Raw genomic sequence first — 21,568 nt, forward strand, 5'->3', positions numbered from 1 at the left:
TGATTCTATCTTAATATTATAAAGCGACGAGAATATTTTTTGTCCGCCAAAAAAAACAAAAACGACTTTTTAACAATATCTAGTGATGGCCGATTTCAAAACACTGCTTCAAAGCGTTATGAATCTTATGAGTCTTTTGATTCGGATCGCGTATCAAACCGCCAAACTGCTGAAATCACGTGACTTTGGCGCTCCGATTCACTGATTCGATTCGTAAAGCTCCGAAGCTTCATGAAGCAGTGTTATGAAATCGGCCATCACTAGATATTGTTAAAAAGTCGTTATTTTGTTTTTTTTTGCCGCACAAAAAAATATTCTCGTCGCTTTATAATATTAAGATACCTTTATGGAACTTGAGAGAGGAAGTACCATTGCTGTCTATGCAGGACTCGAGCCATCGGATTTAATCAAAAATATCTTAATTTGTGTTCCGAAGATGAACGAAGGTCTTACGGGTGAGTAATTAATGACATTATTTTCATTTTTGGGTGAACTAACCCTTTAATGCACAGATCACTATGCAAATTCACCATGACGCCATACATTTTGAGCAGATTAATCATAAATGAAATACTGAATGAATTAAAAGGCCCGTTCACACCAAGAACGATAACTATAAAGAAAACTATAACGATAACTATATTTGCGTCCGCACCAATGAAAGATAAAGGTCTGTTAAGCTCACGCGCTGCGGTTTCAAAGTACATGTCATTGAACATGTTTTTGCTGTTCTTGTTGCATTTACACGGTTTTGACCAGCAGATGTCCTCAGCACGCTATGTTTCGAGTGAATCTAGCTAGCATAATCATTCTAATCTAATCTTATCGCATCGCGTCTGGTTAGGACACGGTGTAATGGGGAATTTAGCTGACTTGTCAATATAGTGGAATAAAAACAATTTTTTACTGCAACTTCAAAGGAAGCAGGACAACGAAACTAGCGCTGGATACCTGAGGTAACGTAATGTAACGTTTGCTAGCCTGGCATAAATATCTCATCTTCGTTAATACTTCTCACCATTTATTCCGAAGGTATGACCGATTGTTTTGCTAATACATTTTAAAGTATCCCTGAAAAGGGGGTTTGACTTGTCAAACAGTGGTGGATTTTTCTGGACCTCGACGATGTCGTCCGCCATTTTAAATTTTAATGGATTCTGATTGGCTGTCAGTGGAAAAAAAATCGTTCTGAAAGTGATCCCAACCATATTCCTCTATCTGTATTGTTTGTAGTGTAGACTCTGATATTCTTTTATGTTTAGAACGATTTTTAGAACTTTATAGTTATCTCCCTTGGTGTGAACGGCCTTTAATCATAAATTTCTTTTAAAAGTATAACAAAAATAGTGGGATATTTGTGAAAACTGTTTTATTGTTTACCATAGTAGTGGCACAAAATTACATGCTTCACCTTTAAGTTGGAAACACTCCAAAAAAGTATTTTTGTACTCGAGTGGTATATTTATCTTTCATGTTAAAACCTAAGAAGCTTGAAGTCTATATTTTGTGATAACATCTCTTTTTTTTCTACACCTCTCATAGCTCCTGGAAGTCTGGCTTCTACTGCGTTCCTGAACCTGAAAGAGAAGTAGCAAACTGTGAGTGCCCTTGTCAAAAAAAGTACATCACCCCATAACTGCCGGAGAAGCCTCCTGCTGTTGCAAGGGATTCTGGGTAAGAGTGTGTGTGTTAGGGTTCATAAAAGTCAATCCATGGGGGATTTACATGTATGAACTGAAGCTAAACCTAATCAGCATACTGCTGAGATCGATAAATCCAACTTAAAACACCATAACTGCAGGCTTCAAAGTAAAAACAACATCAAACAAAATGTCATGATTGCAGTATAATTTTTTATTTAGACAGCCACCATTCGTGGCAATTTTGGTCATAATCGTTATCGCGATCTGCATTATCATCATTGTAGTGCTGTATGACAGCATCATTATTCCATAAGAATAGCCTACAGATGCAGATCATCTACAAGGACACATGATGGGACACGTTCACGGAAAGCCATTGGAGCTCTCATTGTGCATCGTGATGATCTTGTTTTCTGCATGTGCGACCGTTTAGATTTATGAACGCATAAATATGGACCATCTCACTTGAAAATATACAATGACTCTCAAAGGGCAAAATCAAACTCTAGTGGTTTCAATTATACGCCATATAAAAGCCAATGGGGAGAATTTATTTGTGTTCAACAGAGGACCGCAAATCCATTGTGTTGTGCATGTGTGTGTGGAAAGAACAAATGTGTGTGAAAGGCTTGACTTTTAACTACTAAAACAAAATAAAAACACCCACAGATCATTATTATTTCCATTTTGACACAATTCTGGATGATCTATTCAGCTGCACGAGGGACTGTAGCTGAATAGAGCTCTCTTCCAAAAACTAGTGTGCTGCCTACTTAGTGTTATTTAGTATCACTGAGATACTATTATACTTTTTATTAAAGGGGTGGTTGATTATGATTTCACTTTTTAAACTTTAGTTAGTGTGTAATGTTACTGTTTGAGCATGAACAACATCTGCAAAGTTACGACGCTCAAAGTTCGATGCAAAGGGGATTTGCACAAAAGATTAACTTGACGGCACATCCACAGCAACTACATAAATTCATCCACTAACCATTCAGAAACGTCCAGTTGCATTTTAAAAGTTGTACATTCTTCCTGAGTCTCTCCATCAGTGTCCGACTCCGGTTTGAACAATGTAAGGCTGAACACTGTTACTGACAATCGTCATTTTAGCTGCGTGAGATTCTCCAGCTTTGTTGTTGTTGAGCAACCGAAGCGTGAGCTGTTAAAGCTCCACCCTCTTCTGGAAAGGGGTCTGGGAGCAGCAGCTCATTTTCATTTAAAGGGACATACACAAAAAAACGCTGTGTTTTTGCTCACACCCAAATAGGGGCAAATTTATCAAGCTATAATAAATGATCTGTGAGCTGAAACGTCACAGACACATTCTGGGGACACCAGAGACTTATATTACATTTTGTGAAAGGGGAATTATATGTCTCCTTTAATATTTTTAATATTTAATTTCATTCGCTTAATCCTCTAGCTATGTTCAGAATAGCACACTGCTCTTACTACTTCTGCAATATACAGGCAGCATTTAATCTGGCAAGTGAAAACATGTAAACCCTAAAAGCTAACATTTGGTAGTGTTTCTTTGTATATCAATGCAGTCTAATGCAGTAGACTGTGATCACAAACACACCCCTGCTAGCCTGATAGCTGCTGGTCATCAGCGGAGTCTCTTTCCTCCTGCTTGTACAAAAGGAGTGTGACATGTTCATTAAACAGCAGGAATCCCATTAATAACCCCAGCAGCCACATGTCACATCACTCACATGTAATTAGTCAAACAAACGACCATAGGAATGCTAATTGTCCACCCGTTCTCTCTCCCTCTCTTTTTGTCAGTGTCACTCTAGTCCTCTTTTCTGTCCTCTCTGCTCTATCCTTTCTTGGCAGTTTTTTTTATAGACACCATCATAAGATCATAAGTGCACTAATCTAGAAATCACACTATGATGTCTAATATAAACAGTGACGCCTTCAAACCTCAAACTCATTTTATTTTATTTTTTTTTATCTTATATTTGTTATGCTATTCTTTGATTTTTTTTTTTTTATTTTGTTATTCTTTATTTTTTATTTAATTCTTTATATTTTTGTTGTTGTTCTTTTTATTTTGTTTTTACATTTTTTTTTTTCCATTTTAATTTTATTCATGTTTTTATTTTATTCTATTTATGTTATAGCCTCTATTATAAGTGCACTAACCTAGAAATCACACTGTGATGTCTGATAAAAAAAGTGACGTCTCCAAAACTCACATTTTTTAAATTATTTTATTTTTTTGTATTTTATTTGTCATGCTATTCTTTTAATTTATTATACTTTTAATTTTATTCTATTTGTTATTATTCTTTTTAATTTGTTAAATTAATTATTTAGTTCCATTTATTTTAAAGTTTATTCTTATTTATTTTTATTTTGTTATTTTTTATTTTTGTTGTTATTTTAATTTTGTTCTATTTTTAAAAAAAATATTTTTTTTTCAATACACACGATAGCTTTATATAAGGAACAGACCAAAATTTAAATTATTATTTACCATAATAACAATTTTTACAGTGCGTTTTTGTCTTTATTGGCACTTAACAGCCTTGCTGTTTTCTTTCATCCTGTAAAAGAACAGTTTGAACATTCTTCAAAATATCTATTTTTGCATTTCTCAGAAGAAAGTAATACATATAGTTTCAAGTAAACAATGCCTACAAATATTTGTGTGAACTATTCCTTTAACCTCAGGTCGCTCCAGGCGGCTTGTCGCTGTAATTTGTCGTGAATCTCTTCAGATAAAAGCGTCAGCTGACTACTCATCAAAGGCCGTAAACTCATGCACTCATGCAAAAATGCATACAAACATAGATATTGCTTGAGCACCCAACAAGGTCTCTCACGTTAAGATTAGAGTTGAAGGATGCTAATAGACTTCAAATCAGATCTACTACAAAGGATATGGAGAAGGCTGCATCTGGCTCCCACACCTGCCACTGAAATAGACTTACTGCTCAATTTAACCATGTCACCTCAAAGCGATGAGTCACTGGTGTTGTATACGAATGCTAAAATAGTAAAGCACTGAAATTAAAGGCACATCGTGACCCTGGCTGTGACTAAACCTTATTTTGGGAAAAAGGAACCTGTGAGAAGAATGCGTTTTAGTGAGTCATAATCCCCGTCATGTTCTGCAATAAGGATACCTTCGACCTAAAAGCGCTGCTTTGTTGGTGTAATCACGCGATTTAGCTTGTTTGTTTGCGCGCTTGTATTTTTTATCATTATTCCCTCGGTTTGCCAGAGGATGTCGGCGCCAACAGCTCACTTCCCCTCCGCTGAGCTCTGGAGCGGCGTTCTGTTCTGTCTGAATGAGTCTTTCAGAATTAATTTGTTCCCCAAAACCCCTCCACAGACACAAAAGAGCGCTATAATTGTTGCAAAAGCCTGTCGACGTTCTTGCGTAAAAACTCGTGACTTCCCGAACTGAATGTGGGCAGCGCACCAAAATGACTTGAAACGTTGAGTGTGTGTGTGTGTTTGTGTGATTTACCCATCTGTGACTCTGTCTGTGTATTTACAACCTTAGCACACCCTATGGCTTTTAGTGCAGCTATCATTCCAGAAGAGCTTCGGCCTCTGTTGTCCAATTTAAGCCTCTCTACCGATGTCCAGCCAATCAGAAGCTTGGGTTCCCCGAGCCCCTCTGTCCAAGCAGAGCCAGAGAAATCCATGGCGGTCCTGATTTTAGAGGGCAGTGCTGGACAGCAGATGCCGGTCACAGGAGACTTGCTTGGGCCATAGCCTGCAGGCTGCCAGGCATGTAACAGATAACAGGGGCTTATGGTTCTATAGAGAGCATTGCTAATTCAACAACACACACTTGCAGGTGGGCTGCAAAAAAGGCTTGTTCAGAACAGAGATCACGAGGTACTTAAACCGAAGCTTTTCTATATTTAGCACTTATACTTTTGTGATTTGGGAACTTTAAAGGGGACCTATAATGCCCCTTTTACTAGGAGTAATATAAGTCTCTGGTGTCCCTAGAATGTGCCTGTGAAGTTTCAGCTCAAAATACCCCACAGATCATTTATTATAGCTTGTCAAATTTGCCCCTATTTGGGTGTGAGCAAAAACACACCATTTTTGTGTGTGTCCCTTTAAGTGCAAATGAGCTGCTGCTCAAGCCCGCTTTCCAAAAGAGGGCGGAGCTTAAACAGCTCGCGCTTCGGTTGCTCAACAACAACAACAAAGGTGGAGAATCTCACGCTGCCAAAATGAGGATTGTCAGTAACAGTGTTCAGCCTTACGTTGTTAAAACCGGAGTCGGACACTGATGGAGAGACTCAGGAAGAAGTTACAACTTTTAGAATTCAACTGGACATTTCTGAATGGTTAGTGGATAAATTTATGTAGTTGCTGTGGAGTTGATTCAACTCATCGACTAACATGTGCCGTCATGTTAATTTTGTGCAAATCCAGCGTTGAATTGACCCTCGTTTGTGAAGCAGCCTGGTGTAAAATGACGGCATGGTAACAACACTACTACAACAACTCTTCCTCTTCTCTAAAGCAGCCCAACATGGCCTCGCCCCCTTTGTTGCATGTTCCCGGAGGCAGGGTTTATGTAAATTTTAGGGTTAGTAATGTCACTAATCCAGGAAGAAGCTCGTTGTAGTCCCTACCAGCCCCTGTAGTCCCTTTTTAACCACAAATGCTCATCTTGCACTAGCTCTGCGATGCGCCACGCATTACGTAATCATGTTGGAAAGGTCACGGCAGAAGTACCACGGTAGGGCGAAAAACTCCATCACATTTTCTCCTCCAACTTCAAAATCGTCCTACATTGTTGTTTTACTTTTTTTTTGTAAAGGCCGTTTGACTTAGTCTTTGCACGTTTGCTTTGTAGACACTGGATCGGTACTTCCGCCTATGTCACGCGTGACCTTTCCAACATGATTACGTAATGCGTGGTGTGGCGCAGTGCAAAACGAGCATTTGTGATTAAAAAGTATATAAATACGTTTTGCTAGACTCTAATTCCTTGTCTGGGATCATGTAGAGCCCTTTGAAGCTGCACTGAAACTGCAATTTGGACCTTCAACCCATTGTACCCCAGTGAAGTCCACTATATGGAGAAAAATCCTGGAATGTTTTCCTCAAAAACCTTAATTTCTTTTCGACTGAAGAAAGAAAGACATAAACATCTTGGATGACATGATGGGGGTGAGTAAATTATCAGGAAATTTGAATTCTGAAGTGAACTAATCCTTTAAGTAGTTCCAAACCTGTATAAATTTCTTTGTTCTTTTGAACTTAAAGGAAGATATTTTGAAGAATGTTTGTAACCAAACAGTTGTGGGGCACCATTGACTTCCATAATATGGAGAGAGAAAAATACTATGGAAGTCAATGGGGTCCATCAACTGTTTGGTTACACACATTCTTCAAAACGTCTTCCTTTGTATTCAACCGAACAAAGAAATTTATACAGGTTTGGAACAACTTGAGAGTGAGTAAACCATAACAGATTTTTCATTTTTGGGCAAACTATCCCTTTAAGTTTTAAAAATGTAATACATAACTAGCACACTACAAACTTCAAATCATGCAGATTGTTGAGAAATGATGTGCTATTATGTTTCTAAGTGATTAGACTTGCGATTTTGACCTTGAGGATGATTAAACGGGCAAAGAAATTTAGGGATGCACCATGTGGCATGGATCATATTAAAAGTCTACTGACACCAATAAAGCAATAATTATTTGTGGTGAACAGTAAAAGTATATTCTATTGTCTAAATAAAAATGATTTTATTTGAGATTTCTTGAGAATTAATAATAATAATATATTCATTTAATATTTTATTTTTAAATAATTTAGTACTACTGTTTACAAGTTTAATACAATTTAATGTACTGTCAATTATTTATTAACTCGACAGATATGGTATTGATATATCATGCATCCCTGCAAAAACCCAGATAGATTCATATCTAGGGAACAATAGTATAGAAAGTTGGCATTGGGCTCTTTGTGATTTGGGCCTCTATAAGCAACCACACAAAACCACACTGGAGACCACCCACACACCACTGAATCATTGTGGTTAAGTTTTGCACATAACAAATCTTCTTCTTTTTTGGGGGGGGTTATTCTCTGTTTTGTTTCTAAAATATGTGCAATCTCACTTACATGAGAAAATCATTTTCTACCATTTACCATTCTCACAGGTCAGTTCACAGAATGGCAAGTCTTTGTATTGTAAATCTTGCAAAGTAAAAACAAGTGAAATTAAAAATATATATCTCAAATGAAAAACTACATGCCGAGTAGTGGTTTAAAGACAGCTTTCATATTTTAAACAAGCACTTGTGCTGTTCCAGCCATGTGGTGTCACTTTAGTGAGCTCACAGTGCCATCAAGTGGCCTGGAGAAGAACTGCATGCTCATTGGCCCACTCCTCCCAAACTGCAGTTGCGGAGGAGGAGGGAATTCAGATACATACGGTCATAACACACCGCAACATAGGACTCTCCAGTTCAACTGGTGTAATTAGACATTATGTGTAATTACTCGACCCATCACGTGCAATGTTCAACAAATAGACAAGTGTGGAACACACACGTGCTTATTCACACACACACACACACACACACACACACACACAAGAATCCCTTCATTCAGCACAAATCATTCGGCTGATGCGGTGCTCATTACTCTAATTACATAGTCATTGTTCTCTCACAAAAAGGACGTAAAATTGCAATTTAGCCCGAGAAATTGTCATTTGTAGCTGTAATTGACCCTAATAAAATCATCCACTCTCTTTCTTTTCTCTGTCTCTTTCTCCACCTCGTGTGAAATATTAAAGATGACAGCTTTGAACGTGCTGATGAGAGCCTAATGAAGGGATCGGGGAAAATGAAGGGAAGGAAGGAAAGAAGAATTTCTCGTCTGTAATGAGTGCGTGAGCTGTAGCCCTTCTTCACAGACGTTTTGCTTTCAAAACGGGTTTTCTGGCAACGGCTCCTCATGACTCAGCTTAAATACTGATCTTAAATCTAAGCCTTGCTACATTAGATTAGATCTTAATTTAATCTTGACAGGGTTTGAAACAATACAATGAAATAAAACGAAAACAATTCACTTTGAGAAGACTTTCAGCTCAGAGTCTTTCAAATGGTTCAAGTGAAATGTAGACAATTCAGTAAATCAAAATAGGTAGTTAAAGGTAATAAGATGGCACAACGTATTCAGAGATACGATTTGTTTTTACTATTTTGAGATGAATTTTCCTTTTCACTTGCTTTTACTTTATTCATATCTTACAGAAATAAAGTACAATAAAAAAGACATATTTCATATTTCATATCCAGTGGTGTTATCATTAACCAAACCAAAATCTGTTTACAAAAAATCTTTATTTAAAGTAAAGCTGAAATAAAATGAAATATAAATATTAGACGAAGAAACTTGTCGCTTTGTTTGGCAACTAACTGAAATAAAATGTAAAAAATAAATAAAAAATTATAAATTAAACAAAGTTTTAAACGTACTGAAGCCCTGAACCGCATGGTGGGGGGGAAGAAAGAAAACTTATGGTGGGAAGGGAAAAAAAGGAAAACTTATCTCGTTATTTCAACATAATAAGTCGTTATTTTGACACAAGTCATTATTTCGAGATATTAAGTCGTTATTTCGACATATCTCATTATTTCAACAAAATAATTTATTTCAACATATCTCGTTATTTCGACATAAGTCATTATTTCGAGATATTAAATTATTTCAACAAAAACTGACTCGTTATTATATATCAAGTTTAATAAATGACGCGTGAAATTCAACAAAATAATTTATTTCAACGTATCTCGTTATTTCGACATAAGTCGTTATTTCGAGATATTAAGTCATTATTTCAATATAACTCGTTATTATATATCAAGTTTAATAAATGACACATGGATTTCAACGTCTTCAGTGGCGCAACAGTAGTGAGTAAGGCTTGCAGTCCTAGTTTTTACCGCGATCGCCGTGGGTTCGAATCCGCCTTTTGTCAAGCTCGCTCTTCTCTATTTAAAATATCGACTTATGTTGAAGTAACGAGATATTATGTCGAAATAACGAGATATTATGTTGAAATAACGAGATATGTTGAAATAACGGCTTATTATGTCGAAATAACGACTTATTATGTCGAAATAACGACTTATGTCGAAATAACGACTTATGTTGAAATAACGACTTATGTTAAAATAACATAGATAAGACAAAAGATACGTTTTCTTTTTTTTCAGGGCTTCCGTAAAAAAGCTATTTATAGCCTACTAAAACTATTAAAACTGACAAAAGCACATGACAAAATTACTAAAAACTAAATTAAAATCAAAACTAAAAATATTAAAATAAAAGCTAATAAAGACAAAAATAGAATATAAATAATATTAAAATAAATAATACTGTTCATATCCTATTAAATTTATATTTATTTTATTTTATTTTATTCAAAGCTTTTCCATTCATAAAAGCATCTCAACAGACTCCACACAATGCAAACATGTTTGTTAGCTATATGTCTCAAACTGTGACCGCAAATCTTCTCGTGCTTTGCTTTGGCAGAGCTAGTGTGCAGATGTTGCATTGGCCGAAGTGTGTGAGGCCACAGATGTGCATAATATCCAGCACATATGGTTGAGTCAGAGTGAAGCAGAGTTCCTCTGTGATTTACCCATTATATGTCTTAAAGCTTCAGAGTCTCTTTAATCAAAGGCATAAAGCTACCCGCTAACCTGAGCGCTCACGGCCTGCTGTTTCTGTGTATGTCAGTGAACGTTCAGACCTCAGATCAAGGACTCAGCATGTTCAACTCGATCATATGGAACTGAGATCAGGAGGCATGCGGCTTGTTTTTGATCATGTTTTGTTAGACAATGGTGTTTGAAATGTGAGGAGGTTGTTTTGTCTTATGCTAACAGGTTGTCTAGGTGTAAGAAGTTAATGATGGGTCTGATAGAAGATTCTCAATAGTATTTAGATTTACTATTTTGAGATTAATTATTACTACATTGATGTTGTCCTTCTTTCCCCTGTGTTTAACTTTAAAATTAATTGTAATTTATGTATTTGACTAAATAGTTGCTAGTTTTTTTTAAATGTTTTTATTAGAAATAAAAGTTTTATATATATATATATATACATATTATAGTGATGTCAAATCGATTAATCACATCTAAATATAATATTATATATATATATATACACACACACACACACAAACTTTTATGTTAGATGCGATTAATTGCAATTAATCGATTTGATAGCACTAATATATTATAAAATCACCAGCCAATTTATTAGGTACACATTGCTAGCACCTGTTCAGATCAGATTTGTGTGTCCCATGGCTCTCTTTTGATTTCCAGGATATTTGTAAAATTGTTGTTTGTAAGATTGTTTTTTGTTTTTTTGGCAGTTCACACTTGCTAAATATGCACAAAAATCGGATTTGGACTGACGATCTGAACAAGACTTAAATGCATTGATTTGCTGCCATGTGATTGGCTGATTAGATATTTATGTTAATGAGCAGTTGAACAGGTGAACCTAATAAAGTGGCAAGTGTGTGTGTGTGTGTATATATATATATATATATATATATATATATATATATATATATATATATATATATACACACACACATATACATATACATATATATTTATATATATGATTAAAGCTGTCTGTAGCTATATGTGGATCCTATTTCATAACAAAGAATAATTTTAGTCTTATAGCCTATGACCCAAAACAAGAAAATAATGTAAAAACAAAAACTACAACTGGATAGTTCAGTTCTTGTTAAACATCAATAGATTAATTACTGGCAGGATTGCTGAAGCATGTGGGTGAGTGTGTGGGCGAGAGAGACTGATAGTGTGTTCATAGTGAAAGTGACTTGCTACAACAGTACCTTTTTACAGTATGCAAATACCCAGTAATACCTGCCATGAAAGCCAATCAAAGCAGCAGGAAGCAGACGGAATAAAAATCCTCATTGGTGAACGAGGTCACACTCTGTCACAGAAGTTTGGCAGGCCTAAACCGTGTCACAGGTACACAACGCAGTCGCTCCATTAAACTGAAATCTTCTCTCCCATACAGACGCTGAAAACTTTAGAGAGAGAAGAAAGAAATATTTAACTTTCAACCAGTAGCAGTCCATCTGGATCACATTCAACATCTCTGGTGAGCAATATTACACACTTTAATTCTCTTTGATTCTCTGTAGGACAGGTTTCATTTACTGATGCACTTCAGTGATGATGCAAAACAGTTCAGTTTGACAAGTGACATTCAATAGTTGTATAAAAATAATTTTGTGCCCTTTTGTCTTGCTTTTACTCTGAGCAGCAATAAAGCAGCATTTGCTTAAACATGTTATACATTAACTTGCATACATGCAGCATTCTCAAATCTCAAAATGCACATTAAACAGGTTCAAATCAAGAACTATTTGATAGGAATAAGGGGATTAACCCAAATGATTAGAAGTCAAGTAATTGTTTTTAAAAAAGGAAGCAAAAGTGACCTTCTCAAGTCAAACATTTAAAGAGATAGTTCATCCATGAAAATGAAAATGAAAATTGTCATCATTTACTCACCCTCAAGTTGTTCCAAACCTGTATGAATTTCTCTCTTCTGCTGAACACAAAAGAAAAATATTTTGAAGAATATTGGTAACCAAACAGTTGATGGACCCCACTGACTTCCATAGTATATAAAAAATACTATGGAAGTCAATGGGGACCAGAAACTGTTTGTTTACCCACATTCTTCAAACTATCTATCTATTTTTTGGTAAACTATCTTTTTAATGAAACGTTTTATTTAGGTTAACAAAAATATAATGATATACTGTTGACATTTTGCGGTCAAAACTAATGTAGTGGAACTGACTTTATGCATCCACTAAATTGGGAACAGTTGAAGAAAAGTTAGCTGAAATTGCTTAAAAGGTGAAAATAACTTTTATGAAAATCATAATTTGTTGAAGATGCCATTCGGTTTGATTGTTTTTATGTAATGCATTGACATTCATACATTTTTAAGTGTGAAAGTGTCCAAACTAACTGGGAAACCCTTTGCATGCTGTTTAAAAAACATCCAAATTGAGTGTAAATGGCCCCTATTGCTCTATGAATGATAGATGAGGGAAATATTTACTGGCTGTAGCCCAGCTCGTTGGGTCAGTTACTGTATGGAATGTCATAAACACTAAAAGATGCGTTTATAGATTTCTTTTCCTCATACATTACAGTAGACATCACCATAGCAGCACACCAGTTTAGGATGGAATACATCAGATGGGTTTCATAATAGTGGAAAGAATCTGGCAACCTGATTTTCCAGTTAAAAGAGACAAAGAGCAATTCATTAGTAATTTGATTTATGAATGATCCTTTGTTTTGAAAAAAAAAAAGTAGATTCATATCGTTATGTTAGACTAATGACAATTGCAATTATGCAGAATGTCTATTTATATTTGGAAACTATGATCTGTTAAAGTTCTGTGTGTCACAAATTAATTCATACATATTAGTAATTACTTTTTAAATGAAGTATAAACAACTTACTGTAAAAATGCAATCATTTAATTTAAATTTAATCTGGGAGGAACATTTTTAGGACAATACAAATGCCAAGTTTCTAATATCCTTTATTTGCTCTAGGTGTGAACATTATCTATTGTTAGCATAGCTTCCCCCACTTTTATAAACATTCCATAAAATGATGATCCAGGATCTATAAAAAGACAAATATAGGTCAGATTTCAAGAAGGAAGTAAGGAAGTAACACGGGTAAGGATGTTCACGTACATAATCATACACTAATGTATACGAGACTTTTCCACAGTTGACTAAGATATCAAACTAAACTGGTTTACAAGCCTTACCAGGAATGTCAATAATCTCCATGTAAATAATGTTGTCTCGGTTACGGTTATTGCTACTGTTGCCCTGCTGAATCACATTTTTTATATCTTGACAGTCACAAAAAAAAGTTTTTTTAACATGTGCATCTGTATGATATGACCATTATCTGTTCTAAAAACCTATAGGTGGCTTTCTAAGGGGACGTTCACACTAAAAGCGACTCAAAGCGTCAAAACGACTGGATGTAACAACTTGAGCGGAAGTTGTCTTAAATGATATGATTCAGGCATGCCAAGCAATGCAACAAAGCTGAGAAAGGTTTCTCTTTATGCAAATGAGTAGCATCCTGATTCGTCTACTAATGGGTTTACAATCAGTGGAGCTCACGTGATCCATGTCATGTGAGATACTATAGTTAAGTGTAAGTTATTATATTAATTCATTAAATGTAATTTTTTGCAGGAAGAACACTGCAAAATGATATCTTATTTTTCTTATTTGAGGCCACAAATAAAATCCAACGGGTCAAAGCAACACCATGAAACCTCATAAGGAACAATTTGTAGTAGCTACATAAATAGAAAGTCCGTGCACTACAAAAATAGCACTTCTTATGGGACTTAAAGTTGTTTTCTTTTGAGTTTTTGATTAGCATATTGCTAAGCTAACAGTGCAATAAACTATAAAAGCATAAAAAACATAACATATACAAATATCGCATAAAATACTTTTGTATTTGTATTTTAAAAGTGTATTTATAATCAACATTTCTCTTGTGCCATCAACCATCCTGGATTTTTCACTGAACTTATGAGGTATTATAGGAGGCTGCATAATTAAGTTGCCACAGGGCAACTGCTGAGCCATATTGCTTGGGCACTTTCCCACAAATTTCTATCTGGATGCTTTAGATCGAAATTTGTTGCCCATTCTCATTGGGAAAGTGCTCAAGCAATATCGCTCAGCAAAATTGCTCAAAAAGTTTCCATGTATCATCACCATAATGCCTTAAAACTGGGTTTTGAAAGATCATATCAGAATAGTATTTTATAAAGCTCAAAAGACAATCAACATTTCAGGATACTTGATCGGGATTAGATCATGCTCATGTTTTTCATTGAGCCCCAATGTACAAAAACTTCAAACAAAATGATACTTGTGCAGTAGTTTTCAGCTGACCTGTAACTTACACAAATACATTTACGTCGAAATGATTTTAAAAAGTGTTTTGTGTAACGCTGATACAAGTTCGTATTATACAAGGTATGACTGGGCTATTGATCTAACTGTTTAACTGAAGGACAGGTGGACCTTTATGTATGCAAAGCAGTTAGACACACTAACACATTCCTGTGCAAATGTTTCTGCATGTGTGGTTGAATGTGGCACGAAGGACACCCACGCAACTTTCTCCCCCTCCCTTTACCCCTCTGAACATACAAGACCTTTGTTTTCCTTCACTGATCATACCTGGAAACTGGTATAACGTCTATACTTCAATTGCATGTCCATTTTTTATGCAGTGTGTATGTTTACTATTACAAGAATGGAATGTGCTGTAGGGAGTTTTAATGGTGGCAGTTTTAAGGCTTTGGGCTACAATCAGTTGTTGGGTTGACTCCCATGAGGAACAAGCTATAAGGCATCAACTTTATGTCTGATGCTAAGATAGACTCTTCTAGTCCATGTTGGTCTTCCAAAGCTACATTGGATGAAAGCTGCAGAACATCTCTGGTTGTGTGGCAACAAATAATGTTTCTTTTCCATATCCTGTATTCAACAGCACTGGATCATGGTCCTTCAGGCCAGCGGTGTAATGAGTATCCCAGCTACTGTGAGTGTCGACAACCAGCTACCTGCTTCCTGGACGGCCCACTACAACTGTGCTGAAGGTAAATTTCCTTCTCATCTGAAACATTAACTAAGGAGTCTACGAAGGTGCACTTTTGATTATTCTGCCATCCAGTGTAATTCCAGTTGAGATCTTAGGTTGTTGGTTTTGTTTATCGCTAATCTTTCTGGCAGGTTAATCATTTACTCTAGCAGTCACTGCTGGAGTTACTAGGTTATCAGTTGCATGCACAGGGGACCATGATACAGATAGTGAAAGTGATTCATACTTATCTAGAAACCATGTGCAGTACTTTTATTTACGCATTTTACAATGTGGAACTGAATCTTCTACAATACATAGTAGTTTTTCACCACTGCTGAAAAGACTAGTTTAGCTGTTCAATAGCATATTGTGTTTTGGATCTGGTGCCCTTACATGTGATGCTAGTGTCCTGAAGTCTTCAACCCAACTCCCGAAGACCTACTATCCTGCAGAGTTTGGCTCCAACCCTAATCAAACAGACCTGAACCAGTTAATCAATGTCTTCAGGATTGCTTGAAAATAATAGGTAGGTGTGTGGAAGCAGGTTGGAAATAAACATTGAAGGACAGTGGGTCTCCAGGAGCAGTGTTGAAGACCTTTGCTCTAGCTAAACCAGCAAGACTTCCTTTGTCAACCTTCTTCAGCAAAGACCATGCTGGTCCACCAGCTTCATCATCAAACTCAGCTGGAAACACTATGTTTGTGCTGGTCTTCCAGCTTGAATAGGTCCTAACCAGCATAGAACCGTTTCACTTCATTCTGGTCCAGTTATTAGTCTTATCTGGTGCCCTCTAGATAAACCAGAAAGCAGACATCCCACCTCTCTGAGAAGTCTCCCGCATGTTGATAGCGGCTCCCTGATGCCTGCAAATTGTACAATATCCCAGAAATTGAGCAAGCGAGAGAAAAAGAAAGCTTGTTTCCACCTGGTATTAAGATGTGTTTTTGGTGAACGCATCACAAGTGGTTAACCATGAAGCATTACCATTACACCTGGTATTTTCACGCATTTCAAATGCATCTTCTATAACCACTTGAGTTTGGATTTTGTTGGAGACCATCTCCTCTCCCCGACATCTCCCGGAAATGAGTTTTTGCAGGGTGGGATGTCTGAAAAATGTCTTTCTTTTGGTCAACCAACTTCACTAAAATGGTCAAATGTGGCTGTATTGATCCACTTGACCAGCCAGAAATCAACACCAACCAGCATAAACCATTTTTCATTAGAGACATTTGCTAAACCCTATTGAAACTCTTTTACTTCAACTTGCATTCCCAGTTTCAATGGTAACATCCAGTTATACAAGCCGGCTCTGGTCTCAGGATCTTCACCCACAGAACTGGACCAAGTACCAGGTGTGGGAATGGCTCCAACAGACACTGGACATGCACCAAATTGATGCCACCAGCATTCCCTTCCAGAACTTTGACCTTGACGGGAGGCAACTGTGCAACATGAGCTTCCAAGACTTCACCCGGGCAGCCGGATCTGTAGGTTCTATACTTTTCCAGAGCCTGACTGACCTCAAGTGGAACGGTAAGATGTCATGTAGAACATGTTCCTGGATCAACAATGTTGTTGGTCCTGGACCAACAGTGTTATCAAACAGATATCAGATTGTTACGGTTGGGTTTAAGGGTTGACTTTGGGTTAGGACTTCTTGTCAGTCAGTAGTTTCCCTTTGATTTCCTCTGACACGAGAGTATGTTATGGTTAGGGGTTTTGGGTTAGGGATAGGGTTTAGCTTCCGATTGTTTGCTATAGGAATGTTGTTTCAAGATAGATAAAGTTTGATAATCCAGGTCTGATCCATAGCCTTGTGGGCGCCACGAGTCCCAACTCGTGGACCATTTCTGATCCCATTCTCCTCTCTCCTATCCAGTCGTTTCCCTATTAAATAAAGGCAGAAAAGTAATTTTAAAAGAATGGTAGTGCAGGAACATGTCCATCGAGTTGCTTCTACAAAAGTAGTATGATGGTGTGTTTTATACTTTTCACATGAAGTGATACAATTGGTAGCAAGTATCCTTGTCAGAACTTGCCATTTGGGGATCCCAGTTTTAATCTCTAGAAGCATTCTTTTGTGGAAAAATTATTGTTTGTTATAGTGAACTCACAAGCATGAGCTTGGAAAGTCCAGCCATTGAGCATTTGTCCCTCTTGGATTCATTATGGTATAATATATGGGAATTGTGCAATCCATTTCTTACACTTTTCTTTCTAAAAAGTCATTTTCATGGGAAAATTCACACTTAGATATTCCCATGTTTTTAGAGAAACAAATATGTGAAATGGATTGTACATTTCTATGTACTATGCTATAATGAATCTAGAGGGGTGCTGCTAACAAGACCCAGAGGTTCATAAACAGTCAGTGCTATAAATTTATACAGTTTCCATAACAGTGTATTACTAAACCTAATAAAATCCAGAAAAACGTGCAGAGGTGACATGTGAGAACAATACCAGCAAGTTAAACTGGTTTAAGACAACATGATGCGGGACTGACTTGGAAATTTGATGATAGTCGTTTCAAAACATGCAGTCTGTTTTGAGACATTTTTAGACACTCATTTTCTTTTTCTTTTTTCTTAATGTCTCACAGGTCAGTATGGTCAAACAGATATGTTTATCCCAGCAGACATTAAAACAGAAATAGATGGTGAGTAACCAAACACAAAGCTTTTTTAATCCTTTTAGCATAAAGTTCATATAATTCCAGTGACTTTTAACATTGAGCCATATCTTTTGCTGAAAACAGAGAAGTTTACAGATTCTCTTCAAAGATTTATAGACTTTTCGTATGTCACCATTTTGTAACCATGTACATTCATTTCCTCAGCAGATTTCCCATGTTCAGGCCTCGCCTTCAAGGAGGAACCAAGCTTTTACAGCACTTCAGGTACATGTGAAATCGATTTAACATATTTTTTTTGTGATTTACGTTTTTCCTATGAAAACACGATTACGCGTGTGCTTTTATTTATTTGTCTATGCACATACCTGATGGTTTGCATTATTGTGTCATATTTCCTCTTTCCTCAGAACTGTTTGATATCAAAAGCTCATTCCAGCCCAACACCATATTGGCCTCACCGGCTCCCTCAAGTCCAGGTGAATGATCTTAATTTGAACTGTTCTAAAGCTAATCCTAAAAACAGTATTGCTTCCTCTCTATGCCGGTATCATGATATAATGTTAATGCTTATATTTGTTGTTAAATAATCCTGCTGCAATAAAATCTATTTAGTGTATCAACAAGGTTATGGGTTCAATTCCCAGTGAATGCATTATCAGATAATTTTTTATTTTTAGAAGTTGCTTTTTATAGAAGCATCTGCCAAATGCATAAATAGATCTGTTTTAACTCGCTTACAAATAAATATTTTTATTGACAAATATTCAGTTATAATACAGTGACACTGGAATGAATACTAACTGGACAGGTCATAAAAGTACCCTTAAAGGGTTAGTTCACCCCAAAATAAAAATTCTGTCATTAATTACTCACCGTCATGTCGTTCCACACCTGTAAGACCTTCATTAATCTTCGAAACACAAATTAAGATATTTTTGATAAAATCTGATGGATCAGTGAGGCCTGCATTGACAGCAAGATAATGAACACTTTCAGATGCCCAGAAAAATACTAAAAACATATTTAAAACAGTTCATGTGAGTACAGTGGTTTAGCCTGAATATTATAAAGCAACGAGAATACTTTTTGTGCGTTAAAAAAACTAAATAACGACTTTATTCAACAATATCTAGTGATGGCCGATTTCAAAACACTGTTTCATGAAGCTTTACGAATCTTTTGTTTCGAATCAGTGGTTCGGAGCGCCAAAGTCACATGATTTTAGCAAGCAAGGCTTCGTTACGTCATAAGTGTTTCGAAATTTCAATAGTTCACATGACTTTGGCAGTTTGATACGCGCTTCGAACCACTGATTCGAAACAAAAGATTCGTAAAGCTTTGGGGCTTCATGAAGCTTCTTTGCATGTGTTTTGATCTGGAGATTCTGTACTCTTTGATAACATGCTTAATAGCGCCCTCTACCATGTAACATTGAAAACAAGGAAAGCCGGAAAATTCCGTCAATGGCAGGAAAAGAGTTAAAGTAGTCACGGAAGACACATGGCTTCGTCTGAAAGCTTAGGCAGCTGACTTGTTGCCTCGCTTTGCAACTTTGCAGGCAGCATTTGCCCATGACGGTACCTCACAAAACTAATTTCGGACAGACTTCTAAGACACCGTAACGGTTTAATGATCTACAACAAAATAGAGAGACTTTTAGTGATAACTAAGCAAATATTTAAGTACTACAGTACTAATTTCTCACTAGAAATGATAACATAAGTGGAAAAATTTGGTCAAATATGTACATTTACACACAAACTAACCACCAACTGCAACCGAATGGAAAGCACATAATTGTGGGATATCAAAGGTAGCAAAGGATACATCTATGCTGCTTTCAAAAATCGATCAAATAAAGGTATATCAGTTGACAGGAAGTGAAGCTACATGCCTTGATGCCTCCTACCTTGTAATCACATTTTCAGACACAGATCATGTATGATATATAGTCTTCGAAGCCATAAAATGTTTTAAAGCCAAAACTGCAGTTATTATTCACTAAATGTTCCATGATCCAAAAATAAATGTGAGCTGTCCCTTTAATAAATATGGTTTCATGTCAATTTTCTAATTTCAGATCCCAAACGGTCACAAGTCAAAAGACACAGTAAGTTGACAGGTTTTCAATATCTTTTTTTTTTTTTTTCTGTTAATTTGTCCTGAGCTTCACCCGGCATTTGTCTTTGAAGAACCTGACAGCAGCACATACTCACATACTCAAAGTCTTGAAACTGCTTTAGATTCCTTTGGTTTCTCATCTCACTACGTTCACACAATCTCATATTTCAACAGACCCTCGTGGGACACACCTGTGGGAGTTCATCCGAGACATTCTCCTGAACCCCGAGCGTAACCCTGGCCTAATCAAATGGGAGGATCGCTCCGAGGGGGTTTTCCGCTTCCTTAAGTCGGAAGCTGTGGCTCAGCTTTGGGGCAAGAAGAAAAATAACAGCAGTATGACCTACGAGAAACTCAGTCGAGCAATGAGGTAACATCTTCCCTGGAGTTTTGCAACTTTTTAAAGGATTCTGATCAGTATTCTAAGCTTCTTCTCACATGTTTCTTTCTCTCTCTGTTTTCACCTCCAAAGATATTATTATAAACGAGAGATCCTGGAGCGGGTGGATGGGCGTAGACTTGTCTATAAGTTTGGCCGAAACGCTCGAGGCTGGAGAGAGTCTGAGAAGTGAAGGACTTTGTCTTCACGTGTAGCTTCCAAGTGAAACTTTTATTTATGACATTATAAGTGATGGGACTTTGCTGTTGTGTTTTACAATAGTTGTGTACTCGTCTGTCACTTTGTTGTTTTATTTTTAGATGCTCTTAAACACTTTGTTTACATTAAAAATGTACCAATGTTTTGTATGAATTTGAATTTAAAGCATAACATTTTTGTATATATATATATATACTGTGAAAAGTTATTTAACTGGCTTTTGAAAATGAGAAATCTCCCAAAGACGACTGCAGTTTGGCTTTTAAATGGCTTCATTTGTCTTGATGCAAGTAGAATGAACTCTTAAGAGTAGACTTTTACCCTAGTAAAACAGCAAAGGAGTTGAAATGAAGGACTAAAATGTAAAAAAGCACTAGCAATCGCAGTTTGTGGTCTTTATTGATATGGCTGTCAATATACATCATGAACCACAAAAAGACAATGTCAAGTTTTATTAATGCTTGTATATAGACTGTGTATTTTACAATTAAAGTTATAAAAATGCTAATAAAAATATTTTTTAAACACTGAATGAAGCTTCTTTTCTCTCTCTCTCTCTCTCTCTCTCTCTCAGGGTGAACACAGGACCTTTAATTGAGTAATTTTGTATTTATTTTATTTATTTGTGAGGGAAACATTAATTAACATCACAATATATGGACAAACCCAGCGATTGGGTTGTTTTAACCCAGCAGTTGGGTTAAATGTTTGACCAACCTGCTGGGTAGTTTTATTTAACTCAACTATTGATTAAAAATGACTATATGGCTGGCTTAAAATGAACCCAAAATAGGTTGAAATTAAAAATCAGACACAT

General features: G+C 36.4%; 1 protein-coding gene across 5 annotated transcripts; it reads left to right on the forward strand.

Annotated features, from left to right (window-relative positions):
* Positions 1 to 355: 355 nt before the first annotated feature.
* ehf (ets homologous factor) lies at positions 356 to 21,283 on the forward strand. Of its 5 annotated transcripts, none has more exons than XM_051884921.1 (11): positions 356 to 455; positions 1,543 to 1,674; positions 11,746 to 11,829; positions 15,301 to 15,409; positions 16,673 to 16,930; positions 18,000 to 18,056; positions 18,237 to 18,296; positions 18,440 to 18,508; positions 20,113 to 20,142; positions 20,328 to 20,523; positions 20,626 to 21,283. In XM_051884921.1, exons 4-11 carry the CDS (start codon positions 15,310 to 15,312, stop codon positions 20,723 to 20,725), a joined length of 870 nt encoding a protein of 289 aa, XP_051740881.1. In that variant the 5' UTR covers positions 356 to 455; positions 1,543 to 1,674; positions 11,746 to 11,829; positions 15,301 to 15,309; the 3' UTR covers positions 20,726 to 21,283. The 5 variants fall into 5 exon arrangements, with proteins under 5 accessions (XP_051740881.1, XP_051740880.1, XP_051740879.1 ...); XM_051884920.1 differs by lacking the exon at positions 356 to 455 and adding an exon at positions 791 to 956; XM_051884919.1 differs by lacking the exon at positions 356 to 455 and adding an exon at positions 791 to 956 and having other exon boundaries at positions 1,543 to 1,598.
* Positions 21,284 to 21,568: the final 285 nt, after the last annotated feature.

This window comes from Ctenopharyngodon idella, chromosome 24 (genome assembly GCF_019924925.1).
Source record: "Ctenopharyngodon idella isolate HZGC_01 chromosome 24, HZGC01, whole genome shotgun sequence".
Taxonomy (NCBI): Eukaryota; Metazoa; Chordata; class Actinopteri; order Cypriniformes; family Xenocyprididae; genus Ctenopharyngodon; species Ctenopharyngodon idella.